Genomic DNA, 14304 nt, shown 5'->3' with positions numbered 1-14304 from the left:
ATCCACCAGGAATACAACATCAAAATGTCCTGAAACAGTGTAGCTGACACTATGAAAAGATGTACTGTAATTTTGTAATTCAGCAGCAGACAGTGTCAAACTGTGAGGTGTACTATTATTTTCAGGTGACTTTGGCCTGTGAAATTTGTATTTATCTTTATTTATTTAGGCCTTTTTTCCATTTACTCGGGGAGACTTTTATTTTGGAATTCAGCATATCATGCAGTGACAGGCTGTGAGGTGTAATATCATTTTCAGGTGAAATTGGGCTGTAAAATATTTATTTATTTAGTTATTTTCATTTATTCAGACAGACTAACTTAATAAATGAATGTGAAATCGCTTCGACAGAAGATTACTTGTTTTCAGATCAGTTCTCTAACGGTCTTACCGTAATAGCCAGTGTATGCACTAACCGCAAAATATAGTGGCGGCTAGATTGACCGTGCATTTCGCAGTGGCGGCTGGCTTGACCGCAGTGTAAAACTGCGGATTTAGCACTTACTAGCATGAAGAACAAGAATGCATTTTCCCCTTAAATATCCACACAATTGCAAATGTGACATTGATTTTATATAGCAGTTCAATAAAAAAAGGGTAATATTAAGTGATAAACATTTTAAATGGAGTATTTTCAGTGTTGTTTGTTCAATTTTGCAATGAAATAATAGTTCCAACGAAAGCCACAGAAGAACTGCAACATGCAGCGGTGTTTCGTGGATGAATCTGCGACTCTGAACGAATCGTAAGAGTAAATGATTCAATGATCCATTCATAAATGCAGCCACTTGCTTCGTTACTGAAAGAATGAATGAATGAATGAATGAATGACTCATTAAGACAGTGATTTACCGCCACCTACTGGTGGTTTTAGTTTAATATTTAAAAGGATCACTTCGTTTCTACTATCATTGCATATTTCTCTATTGAACCTATTTATTTAAAACATTATTTATTTTAAAAGGGTATTTTTCTTCACTCAATCAAAAAACTATTTTCCCATAATGGAAAAGGTGTGACTGAGAGGGGAAAGATGTTAATAAATTCTTCAGGGGGTACTCCACTCTAAAAGAACCACTGTTCTAGGTTATTATGTGCAGAGGTTTTTGGTCCAATAATTAGAATCTCTGTTTTTTATGAATAGTAGTAGGAAATTACTGGTCATCCAATTTTTTATATCAGCTATGCATTCCGTTAATTTTGTGAATTGGTAAGTTTCGTCAGGGCGCGAAGAAATAGAGCTGAGTATCATCAGCGTAACAGTGAAAACTAACGTTATCCTAATGATATCTCCCAAGGGTAGCATGTACAGAGTGAAAAGTAACGGTCCTAGTACTGAGCCTTGTGGTACTCCACACTGAACTTGTGATCGATATGACATCTCTTTGTTTACTACTACAAACTGATAACGGTCAGATAAGTATGATTTGAACCATGCCAATGCAATTCCATTAATGCCAACATAATTTTCGAGTCTATTTAAAAGAATGTTGTGATTGCTAGTGTCAAATGCAGCACTAAGATCCAGTAACACTAATAGAGAGATACAACCACGATCTGATGATAAGAGCAAATCATTTGTAACTCTAATGAGAGCAGTCTCAGTACTATGGTACGGTCTAAGTCCTGACTGGAAATCCTCACAGATACCATTTCCTTCAAAAAAGGAACACAGTTGCGATGATACTGCCTTTTATAGTATTTTTGACAGAAAAGGTCAAGATTGGCCTTTAACTGACTAATTATGTAGGATCAAGTTGTGTTTTTTTAATAAGAGGTTTAATAATAGCCAGCTTAAAGGTTTTTGGTACGTATCCTAGTGATAAGGATGAATTAACGATTTTAAGAAGAGGATCTATGACCTCTGGAAGCATCTCTTTCAATAGCTTATGGGGCATTCACACCAGACGCGATTTCGCGCGTAGTTGGAGGCTTGAACATTTTGAGTTTACAGTTTACAATTGCTTCATTCGCACGTGAAATTCACTTCACAACAGACGCGAATTCGCGTCATGAGAGGGGCTTCTGCCAGGCGGCTCCAGTCTTGTTTCTGCACACTTCCTCTGAATAAACACATCAACTCATCAGCGGGAAAGTAGTTGTAAAATACGGCGAATAAGCCCAATTTGCCGGCTTTAGCTAGCTTGTAGTCTCAATATGTATATATATATATATATATATATATACAGCTCAAATTGAGTAAAGAGCATTTTTTACAACTTACCAGATTGTCCGACCTCCTCACTCCCTTTCTTCCAAGCAAGATCCTTTTTATTCCTGTTTCTATAAAAGTATGAAGATGTATCGTACAGCTCCGGGTATCCACATACAGTGATGATGATTTTGTCCTCCATTGTTGTTTCGGATTTCTGCCTCTGCTCGCTACGTCGTAATCTACTAGAGCAAGCTTCTGATTGGTTAACGCGGCGCGAATATTCGGATTTTTCAACTCGCGCGAATCACGCGTTACGCGCGTCAAACGCCGCCGCCTCATTCACGCGAATCACGCCGCAGGATGTCTATCGTGTCTTTGCATTGACTTAACATGTAAATCGCTGGCGCTTAGCGCTTCATTGGCGTCTGGTGTGAACGCACCATAAGTTGGTATAAGGTCTAACATACATGTTGTTGATTTTAATCATTTAACAAGTTTACACAATTCTTCCTCACCTATAGCAGTGAATAAATTGAATTTTTCCTCAGGGATACTACAATGTACTGTGTACAATGTGATGTGATACTGTAGTAGACAGTTGCATGGTTATAATTTTCTCTCTAATATTGTCAATCTTGCAAGTAAAGAAGTTTATAAAGTCATTACTGCTGTGCTGTTTGGAAACATCAGAAGTTGAAGCTTTATTTCTTGTTAATTTAGCCACTGTATCAAATAAATACCTAGGGTTGTGTTTATTTTCTTCTGAAAGATTTGAAAAATTAGCAGATTGAGCAGTTTTTAAGGCCTTTCTTCCAGCTGCGCTCCATTTTTCTGGCTGCTCTCTTAAGGGCAGATAGTCTGCTAAGTATGATAGATGATAGTCTGCTAAGTATCTCATCACTCTGATGAACAGGAAGAGGGCCAGAGCAAATTACATTATCTGACATTGTACTTGCGAGTTCACACACCTCTTTAATGTTAATTTTAGTGATCTCCAACTGGCGAAGTCGAACATCATTAGTGTGGACGTGAATAATAATCTTAGAGTATTTACGATTAGCATTAGCCAGCACTTTTAAATTTGCTTTGATGTCAGGCGCTCTGGCTCCCGGTAAATATGTGACTATGGTGGCTGGTGTCTCTATTTTCACATTCCGTGTAATAGAATCACCAATAACAAGGGCACTTTCAACAGGATTCTTAGTGGGTGCGTCACTGAGTGGTGAGAACCTGTTTGATGTTCCAATAGCGAAAATAGCGACAGAGATTCTAATATAAATCATACGAGTGGATTTTCACACTTCCTGGTGGCTTTGTGGACAGTGTGCTGGCATCTGGTGCAATTGCATCCAAAGGATCCTAGGTTTGAATCCAGGCTTGTGGATTTTTTCAGATCCCGTCTGCCTTCTCTCACCTATTTTGCTATTTAATATCATAATAAATGGCAAAAAGGCAAAAACATTTAAACTGATGTTAAAGTGTATGAAGTCCTTGAGAGTCATCTTTTCCTCAAAATGTTCCCTTCTCCTTCTCAGAGTGCTGTGGACTGTTGGTGATCTGTTTTCCCCAAAGCTATAATGCAGAAAACATCAGAAATTTAAAACCCACATAGAAAACCATCTATCTATCTATCTATCTATCTATCTATCTATCTATCTATCTATCTATCTATTTGTCTGTCTGTCTGTCAAAGAGTTTTATTATCTTACGGTTTTGGGGACAAAGCTGATGTCAGTCTTGTTGGTGCCACTTCGAATGGTGAACTTTGGGTTCTTAACTATGATATTGTCTCTCAGCTCTATTTTCACAGCTGCTGAAACTGATCGAATATCCTTCTACAGAAGACAAAGACAACTCATTAAACATTTCAACTATACCTAAATATAGGAAGAAATGCATTTTTTTTTCACATTTTCTTTTACTGAAGAAGCTGGTTTTGAAGCTGGTTTCAAATTTGGTTGTGGTTTCTTTTCATTTCCTTTCCCATTGTCTTTATTTTTTGGAAGAATGTTGGATTTGGCAAGGACCAACACAATGTGGAAAACTCTGGGTTTTCTGTTTCAGAAAGGGAGGTATGTCAAACCCAAGAAAGCAGGGTAAGTCAAGCCCGTTTCTAAAAGGGAGGTAACTCTTACTCTGAGTCAGTTACCACTTTTGGTAAACCCAGAGTTTCTTTCGGTCTCCTCCCCCTTTTTAAAGTGCAAGTGATGTTTAAATAGTTCATTCATTCATTCACGCTGCAAAAATGCTTTTCTTACTGAGTATTTTTTTTGTCCTATTTCAAGTACAAATATCTAAAAATTCTTAAATCAAGATGGATTTTGTATATAAGGAAATGATATAAGATATTTAGTCTTGTTTCCGGGGGGGATCTAAATTAAGTGCATTTTACTTAAATAAAATTATCAATATCCGCCAGTGTGGTAATAAAAATAATCTTAATGCAAACGGAAAACAAGATTATTCGGAGTGTCTATTACTAAGTGCAAATTTACAGCGGCTCCACTCAATAATGTCAGTGGTGTAGGTAGTAGTGTGTTGGGTGCGGGGAAATAACTTGTGATGCGATTGACGGGGTTCGAATCCGCGTTCTGCCGAGCTCGCTATTCTCCTTTATCACATCAGAAAGGCATTTATTTTCAATAAAAATGAAGAAAATGATCTAAAAGTGGAAGTAAATTGCCTAACGAGTGTTTAATAATGATAAAATCATTTACACTCTTATTAATGCATCCTGTTTAATTATTATTATTTTTTTCTTCTTCTTTTTTTGAAAATGAAAATGAATATTAGTTCAATAACTTACCATTCTGCCAGTTTTCACCTTTGATATTATAACAGTGATAAGAATTAAACTTGCATTGACTCAGAAGTATGTGGACGTCCTTTTGTCACGTGCTGTTGCCATGGTGAATCGTAATATCGGAGCTCCATTGATGATGGCTTTTCATAGTCGTGGTGCACGCGCTTACTACGAGTCAACCTACTCAGAGTCGATTGAACTAAAACTCAGAGTTTTCCATTTCAGGGTAAGTCAACTCAGAGTTCAAGTTTTAACTCAGAGTTGGTTGAACCTCCTTATTGAAACGGGCCCCAGGTCTAGTAATAAAAATAATCTTAATGCAAACGGAAAACAAGATTATTCTGAGTGCCTAATACATGTAATTAACGGGCCCCTGGTCTACTGCATTTGGATCAGCTCCTTTCTCCAATATGTTTATGCATAAGTCTTCACAGTCTTTTGCATTATCACAAGCGAACACGAGCAGTGGCTTCCCTGAGTTAGAAACATTGCTGACATTTGCATTGCTGCTGAGCGCCATCTGCAGGCAGAGAGCATGTTCTTTAGATGGAGAGATACAGTAGAACAGCACCCCTACAAATGAAACAACAGAAGTCACTGGAGTTTCTATGAAACATATTTTGCATCTAACTGAATGTAATATTTTAAATATATTGTTTTAAATGCAGAAATTAAGTGTATTAAAATTATTTTAAATGTAATTATTTGAAGCACATCTTAAGCACAGCTTTTTATGCAATTTCATAATTCTACTGTCTAAAATTGACTTAATTATAGACTTTCATTTATATTTAAGTCATGTATTTAAATACATTTGCAATCACATTTTTGTAATTTTGAATTTGCAATTTAGTACATTTAAAATATTTTACCTTTAATTGTAATGTCAAATAACACACTATAGTTAAAATTATAATCAAATTTTAACTTTTGTTTGTCCTTTTGTTAGTCAGCACATCAAATTAAGTGTACTTCTTTAAAGCATGACAAAAGACGTGATTTAAATGTACTCTAAAGAAAAATGTTTAATTTGACATGACAAAGTGCACTTTTTACATGTGTTACGAAACTTTTTACATGTGTTACACTTAAGAGGCCATATTTCGTTAATATTATTTTATTTGCAAGTACAGTTTTTTTTTTTTTAAACATACTTTTAAGATTTGAAGCAAGTGCACATTTAATACAATTAAGTGCATTTCTTTTTTACAAGGGATATTTTGACACTTCAGCGGTGCATAAAGACAAAATTAAGTGCAAGATCTATTAAAATTGTAGAGTAGGCTATATACATTTCAATGTTCTTACCTTTTCCCTCTTCATCTGTGAGTGTCACATTTGCATTATGTTTGACCAAAAGATACAGAATCTTGTAGTAGCCCAGCTGTGCAGCCAGCATCACTGGGGTGCAGCCCTTCTTGTCCTGTATGTCAGGATGGGCTTTCAGGGACAGAAGGAACTGTACGAGGTCTTCATCATGGTCCACAGATGCCTGATACAAGGCACCGAGTCCCTGTTTGGGTTCAGTCATATTTATCAGGTTGGACACACCCATTTGGACCATCTTTTTTATCTGTGGTTTGTTCTTCTCCCGAACATATTGCAGGAGTTTATAGATCTGGAGGACCTCCACATTGCCTTTCGCCACCATGCTGTTTGAAGTCATCTCCATTCTCTCATCTCAGTGTTTTCCTGGTCTTAAGAACTAATAAATAACATTAAAAAGCCAACTGAAATATCATGTGTGCATTCAAATATTAAGAAATGTCATGAAACTGTCATTCATATTTGAATATAACCATATATATGAAGCTTTTAAATGTAATAGCATATAAATGTAATAATGATAATAGCCTTTATAATTAAAAGAGAGGTATTCTGGAGTACAATAGTGCGCACACAAACACACGTAGAGTATGGTTAATAGGCCAAAGAATTTCTCTATCAAATTTTCTATCAAAGAAAAGTATCAAGTATCTGTTTCATGACCATATACATGTATTAAAAGAAATATGCTCATCAAAATCAAAAAATCAGTATCTCAAATTATTAGAATATTTAATTTCAAGTTCTATTAAATTACCATTCTCAGGGTATAAATACTGGGTTTAGGTCAGTAATCCTAACAGCAGTCATGGGGAAGTTTGCTGACTTGACAGTTGTCCAGAAGACGATCATCAAGACCCTCTACAATGAGGGTAAGCCACAGAGGGTCATTGCTGAAAGAGCTGGCTGTTCGCAGAGTGCTGTGCCAAAGCATCTTCATGGAAAGTTGACTGGAAGGAAAAAGTGTGGTAAGAAAAGGTGTACAAGTGAAAGGAATGACCGCAGGCTTGAGAAGATTGTCAGGCGAAGCCGATTTAAGAACTTAGGAGAGCTTCAAAAGGAGTGGACTGAAGCTGGAGTCAGTGCATCAAGAGCCACCGCACACAGACGTCTTCAGGAAATGGGCTACAACTGTTATATCCCACGTACCAAGCCACTTCTGAACCAAAGAAAACGTCAGAAGTGTCTTACCTGGGCTAAGGAGAAAAAGAACTGGACTGTTGCTCAGTGGTCCAAAGTCCTCTTTTCAGATAAAAGTAAATTTTGCATTTCATTTGGAAATCAAGGTCCCAGAGTCTGGAGGAAGAGTGGAGAGGCACAGAAACCATGTTGCTTGAAGTCCAGTGTAAAGTTTCCACAGTCAGTGATGATTTGGGCTGCCATGTCATCTGCTGGCGTTGGTCCACTGTGTTTTCTGAAGTCCACAGTCAACGCAGCCATCTACCAGGAAATTCATGCTTCCATCTGCTGACAAGCTTTATGGAGATGATGATTTCATTTTCCAGCAGGACTTGGCACCTGCCCACAATGCCAAAGGTACCAAAAGCTGGTTCAATGACCATGGTGTTACTGTGCTTGATTGGCCAGCAAACTCGCCTGACCTGAACCCCATAGAGAATCTATGGAGTATTGTCAAGAGGAAGATGAGAGACACCAGACCCGACAACTGATTGCCTCCATGCCACGCCGCATTGATGCAGTAATTCATGCAAAAGGAGGCCCAACCAAGTATTGAGTATATATACAGTAAATGAACATACTTTCCAGAAGGCCAACAATTCACTAAAAATGTTTTTTTTTATTGGTCTTATGAAGTATTCTAATTTATTGAGATAGTGAATTGGGTTTTTGTTAAATGTGAGCCAAAATCCTCACAATTAAAAGAACCAAAGACTTAAAGTACTTCAGTCTGTGTGCATTTAATTAATTTAATACACGAGTTCCACAATTTGAGTTGAATTACTGAAATAAATTAACTTTTCCACGACATTCTAATTTATTGAGATGCACCTGTATAGTAAAGTACTTTAATTAATTTGTTGTGGCAATTCTATAGTTGCTGTGATAATATAACATCGATAGTAATATAAACAAATTACTTTACCCAATACTGTACTAAGTTTACTACAACTATAGGGTATATTATACTACAATATACACTACAGTTTACTGTAGTAAAAACTAAAGTATACTACAGTATTTATTACAGTTTATCAGTTCACTAGTTAATACTACAGTATGCTGTAGCATTCATTAACAAAGTGTTGTAAATACTATAATATATACAGTATACTACAATTTACTATAGTATGGTTCAAAAACACTATAGTATTTACTATAGTATTTTTTTCACCTGGGTATGAGCAGTTTTATCTTACTTAAGGAATAATTACCTACTAAAATGCAGTTATATTCTTATATTTATAAAGATTAAAATGATTATTAACCAAAGAATATGTAATTTCTGTGTTTTTTAAATAGCAAAATGCATTTAAGAACTTATAACAAGCGTTCGGCTGCTCTCGATAAAAGTCGGGAATCGTCGTGTCCGCTCGCGCTGGCACTTTCGGCCACACTCGGCAAAAGCCGTTAGACTTCGTGTTCATGTTTACCGTGTCCCATTCAATTTGAAAGAGAAACGCTCTCCCGCTCCTCTTCGGAATATTGTGACGTTATGACCTTTCCTCTAAAGTCCACAGTCCAGGATTTCTTTCTGCAGGAAGAATATGGGAGACAAAAAGATACTCAGCATTGGTTTGGTGTGTCTGGATATCATAAATGTTGTGGATAAATACCCGGAAGAAGATACTGATACCAGGTAGGAAATTCTGATAACATTCTACAATTACTGTTGTATTGATGCACACGATGCACTTTTGTGTTAGCATTTCAAAAGCATAACCAGCCTGAACATATAGAGTATCCTGCCGCTATACCCTGCAGTTAATGTTGCATCACAGGTGCCATAAAATAACGCCAGTGGTTTGTAGGTGTTTGTCTCAGAGATGGCAGAGGGGAGGAAACGCATCAAACACGTGCACTGTTTTGTCTCTACTTGGGGCCCCGTGTGCATTTATGGGGTCTTTGGCTCCTGGACCAGTAGCTGAGTAAGTGTTTTCTACCTACTATTATGCAACAACATTTTTAGAGTAATACATTATATGATACAAATTAGAATGTATAAAGAATGACAGTGTGTGTGTGTGAGTAATACATTTATAACGTATATAACATACCAAGATATACTGATATTTGTACGCTGGATGCATTTTCATCTTTTCTTACTCCTGCAAGTTTTTATATAAGCAGAAATACACTACTCTATCTCTTACACATTTTCCAAAAGTCACATCTTTTCTTAGTTTACATTAGCTGCACACTTAAGTTCTGTATGCATACTTTTCCTTGCTAATTTGTTCTTCTAGCTTCATCTTGAATGATTTTCAAATGTACAAGATTGACATCTCTCTTCTTCTCGAGCATGCTGAATGCTCTTTTCCAGCCTCTGTAGTAATCAGCAGTGTGACGACAGGAAGCCGTACAATTCTGCATATGAACAGGTTTGTGTGTGAGAGTATATGTGTAAGTATTACGAAGCTCTTTCCTCACAGGACAGCTGACATATTCCTGACGCAAAACAACAAGTGAAAATGCTGCTTTTTCTGTTTTAAGGGGTGCACTGAAGGTGCATGGTTTGAAGCTGGCAAGCATTGGGAGCCGGCTAAATGTTTCCTGCTCAAATTAGTCAGTAGTGCATATGGGTCACTGCAATACCTCTCTGTTTGCTGTACTAGTTTCATCGTGGGGGATTTTGCACGACGTGGGGTGGACATATCTGCTGTGGCTTGGCAGCAGTGGGGTGAGACCCCGTGTGCCTGTTGTGTGGTGTGTCCTACCAATGGCTCTCGCACTGTCGTGCTCTCAGACACGTAAGAGTAGCATCCAAAGTCACAGTAATCATAACATAGTCAAAGTTCTTCCCATTCTCAAGCATAATCTGATAAAAGTCTTTCTGCAGTGGCACTGCCGTAATTGACAGTAATTTAGGGGCCGTTTACACAACAGCGTTTTCAACTAAAAACTGAAAACTTTTTATGCGTTTTGGCCATTCATTTACCTGACAATGGCATTTTGGGTGCCTGAAAATGCAAATTTTTGAAAACGATACCGATATTGTTTCCACGTAAGCTACAAAAATGTGAATTTGTGAAAATGGTGACGTCATGCGCATGCGTAGGCCTATTACATGTTCAGTCTATATTTTTCTTGACAAAGTGACATCGCCAACTACAGGCCTGGCATGAATAATGCAGCGTTTTTAGTCAATTTCGCAGATCTGTGTGAATGGCGATCGTATTGACAACGTTGTCTTTTGCATGCGAAAAACCCAATGGAAAAACTTTTCCGTTTTTAGTACATTGTTGTCGTGTAAACGGACCCTTAGTCTTAAAGTAGATTCTATTAACAAATCATGACAATTTGACATTGCATGCATTAATTTGAGTGCTTATTTTTTCAGAGATTTGTCATCGTCATTAATTTATTTTTCTATTAGATGTCTGTTTTGTCCCAGGTTATTTGAATCAATTGTTTTAAACAACACACAACAGCACACAATGTCAAAGCTTACTAGGTAACTAGCTAACTTATTCCACGGCTCTCTGAAATACTTGATCAGTTTCCACATTGTATGGCCAAATATTTGTGTATAATGACCACTAAACTATCTGGCCATTGTCCCTGGCAACTGATTTTACTACATAGCATAGCATACTATATACTACACACAATAAAAATAATTTCAGCTCAAATCATTATGTACTTGTATCTATTTATGTATTTGTACATATCTATTTATGTATATATTTGCTAAGTAGCCGTGTAATAAGTGAGATAATGTTCAATCATTCATTCATTATCACAAAATAAACCCCTGCAGAATGATATAAAACATCTCCACTTAATGTAAAGGTGCTGATCAGCCTGCTGAGGTTTATATTTGTGGTTAAGACTGGTTGACTGTACATTATCATTGCTTTGTTTGTAGCAAACTAATATATAAAACAACATTTATTTTCATCTCTGCCTTGAATAATATTTCTTGTCTCTAAAACCTGTTTTGAGAACTTTCAAAACCTTTTCCTTCTTTGCTGAGAAACAGACTTTGGTTTATAATCATAATAATCTTATAATAACAGCCCAAAACTGACTATTTCTCTGTGCTGAAGACTGTTATCAAATGTTTTACTGTATACAAACTGACCGGCATCTGGTCTAAGGGAATAATCTAGGGTTTTTCCATTATAAAGACCTTCACTGATTCAGTTTGTGATTGTAAACATTTTTGTTTTATATGATTACAGCAGATCATGTCACAATAATTGATAGTAATAGTGACTTATCATGTACACAAAGTACGGTCATTACTTATTATTTACTGATCTTTCTTTGAACACTGATTGTTGTAGTCCAACATACAAAAGAACTTTCATCAGCAATTTTCTCTGTTTAATCAGAAACTTGCCAGATGTTTCTGTAGAAGACTTTTCAAAGGTGGACTTGAGCCAGTACAAGTGGGTCCACTGGGAGGTGAGAGTGTCTGCCAAAATATCTTTGACTTTCTTCATAGTAACAGCCCAAGTTCAGACTAGTCACACTATTTAGTTCCTTCTGATCTGTGTTATTCCACAAGTAGAGAGCTGATTGTTTTATGAATGCATTGTCAGGGTCGTAATGCTGACGAACAAGTGAAGATGATCGAGAGGGTGAGAGAGTATAACAGCAAACAGGAAGAGAAGAACAGAATAACCATTTCTGTGGAAATCGAGAAGACCAGGGAACCCCTCTACCAGCTTTTCCCTCTTGGCGATTTGGTATGATTTCACTACAAGTTTTAGACATCAAACTGGACTGAATAAAACGCATTATTTGAACTTGGATAAACTTCAGTCAAGTCCTTATTGTAGAATGATTTTCTGATAACATAAAATATTAAAATTTTGTAATATTTTATTTAAATATATATATTTAAAAAAAAAAAAAAATATATATATATATATATATAAAATTTATTTAATATTATATATATATATATATATATATATATATATATATATATATATATATATAAAAATATTAAATAAAAATTTATACATACTACCATTTAAAATTTTGGAGTCAGTACAATTATTTTTCAGCAAGGATGCATTAAATTGATCAAAAGTGATAATAAATTTTACAAAAGATTTTTTATTAACATAAATGCTGTTCTTGTGAACTTTCTATTCATCAAAGTATTCAGAAAATAATGTATCACAGTCTTCACAAAAATATTAATCAGCACAACTGTTTTCAGTATTGATAATAATAAGAAATGTATCTTGAGCATCAAATCAGCATATAAGAATGATTTCTGAAGGATCATGTGACACTGAAGACTGGAGCAATGATGCTAAATATTAAGCTTCACTGTCACAGGAATAAATTAAATTGTAAAATTTATTAAAATAGAAAACTGTCCTTTTAAATTGTAATAATATTTCACAGTATTACTGTTTTTAATGTATTTTTAACACCAATTTTTTAACGTTTGTTTATAATGACATTTAAATTAAATTTAAATTATATATAGGATAAACTATTTAGTGTATTTTAAAATGTAAAAATATATGTCTGATTTTTTATTTCTTTTTCTCTTGTACAAATAGGTTACTACATATTTTAGGCAGTGATTGTGAAAAATCTTTAGTTAAACAGCTGAAAATACTGCACTGTTACTGGGAGCTGAAGTCAAAATATATAATAAATATGAATATATATATATATATATATATGAACATGCAAGGAACATAAGAGTTAAAGAAGCAGTGGAAGCTGATTCAGTGGAAATCTCAGTGTACTTGTTTGAACACTACACAACCTGTTTATTTGTGACTGCTTTCACTCAGGTCTTTGTAAGTAAGGATGTGGCACAGCACTTTGGGTTTGACTCAGCCTCTGCTGCATTAAAGGGTTTCAGCAGTCGTCTGAGGAAGGGGTGAGTAAAATAACCACTAGATGTCAGTAGTCTCCCAAAAACTGCTGACTGACCATATATATTCATAATAACTGCCTAAGGGTATGTTCTTTTCCAATATTAGCCATTTCATAAGTTTAGGTGAGTTTGGTTGTGTGTCTAGAGCTACCCTAATTTGTGCCTGGGCGGAAAAGGGAGCTGATGCCATGGGTCCCGACGGCGTAGTCATCCATTCAGATGCATTCCCACCTGAGAAGCTTGTGGACACACTTGGAGCAGGGGACACGTTCAATGCTTCTGTGATCTATTCCCTTTTGAACGGTAAGGATGAGGTCTGATTCTGAAACACAAAGGCTTAATGGGTTATTGTAAGTTGTGTAAATCAGTTCAAGCCGGTTTGATTCTCTTTTCTGCAGGGGGCAGCCTACAGGATGCTCTCACATTTGGCTGCCAGATTGCAGGCAAAAAATGCGGTGTCCATGGATATGATGGAATTTTACACTGAACATGGCGGAGAGGTGCACAGCTGGAATGTAGTGCAGACATGAAGCATGCTCTACTGAAACTTACCTAGTATTGTAAGCCACTAGTCATTGTCAAGGCATGATGATAGTACTGAATAATGTAGCTTCACATAGAAAAGACGAATGTAAATGCAAAGGATAAGACTAAATAATGTTGCTATATTCTACTGATTCCTCTGTATTAGCATGATTAAATTAATTGGAGTTTTAAACTTGTTTGACAACTCTTTACTGATGCTTTCAAAACAAACAAACAAAAAATATATGATATATAATGATATCAGAAAGAAAATAATAGTTGATTTTTTAAAAATTTCTTTGAAAGGAGTCTCTTATGCTCACCAAGGCTTCAAAATAAATACAGTAAAAACAGTAATATTGTGAAATATTATTACAATTTAAAATAACTATTTTCTATTTTAATATATTTTAAATAGTAATTTATTCCTGTGATCAAAGCTGAATTTTCAGCATCATTACT

At 35.8% G+C, this 14304-nt stretch overlaps 1 protein-coding gene across 2 annotated transcripts; it reads left to right on the top strand.

Annotated features, from left to right (window-relative positions):
- The first annotated feature begins 8860 nt into the window (after positions 1-8860).
- khk (ketohexokinase) lies at positions 8861-14039 on the top strand. 2 transcript variants are annotated; one of them, XM_051867726.1, is made up of 8 exons: positions 8861-9102; positions 9275-9391; positions 9710-9844; positions 11801-11873; positions 12011-12157; positions 13232-13320; positions 13463-13620; positions 13716-14039. In XM_051867726.1, exons 1-8 carry the CDS (start codon positions 9011-9013, stop codon positions 13802-13804), a joined length of 900 nt encoding a protein of 299 aa, XP_051723686.1. In that variant the 5' UTR covers positions 8861-9010; the 3' UTR covers positions 13805-14039. The 2 variants fall into 2 exon arrangements, with proteins under 2 accessions (XP_051723686.1, XP_051723685.1); XM_051867725.1 differs by lacking the exon at positions 9710-9844 and adding an exon at positions 10079-10213 and having other exon boundaries at positions 8862-9102.
- The last annotated feature ends 265 nt before the right edge of the window (positions 14040-14304 follow it).

The sequence above is a fragment of the Ctenopharyngodon idella genome, chromosome 17 (assembly GCF_019924925.1).
Source record: "Ctenopharyngodon idella isolate HZGC_01 chromosome 17, HZGC01, whole genome shotgun sequence".
Lineage (NCBI taxonomy): Eukaryota > Metazoa > Chordata > Actinopteri > Cypriniformes > Xenocyprididae > Ctenopharyngodon > Ctenopharyngodon idella.
The sequence above is the reverse complement of the archived record's forward strand: the minus strand, read 5'-3'. Positions and strand labels throughout refer to the sequence as shown.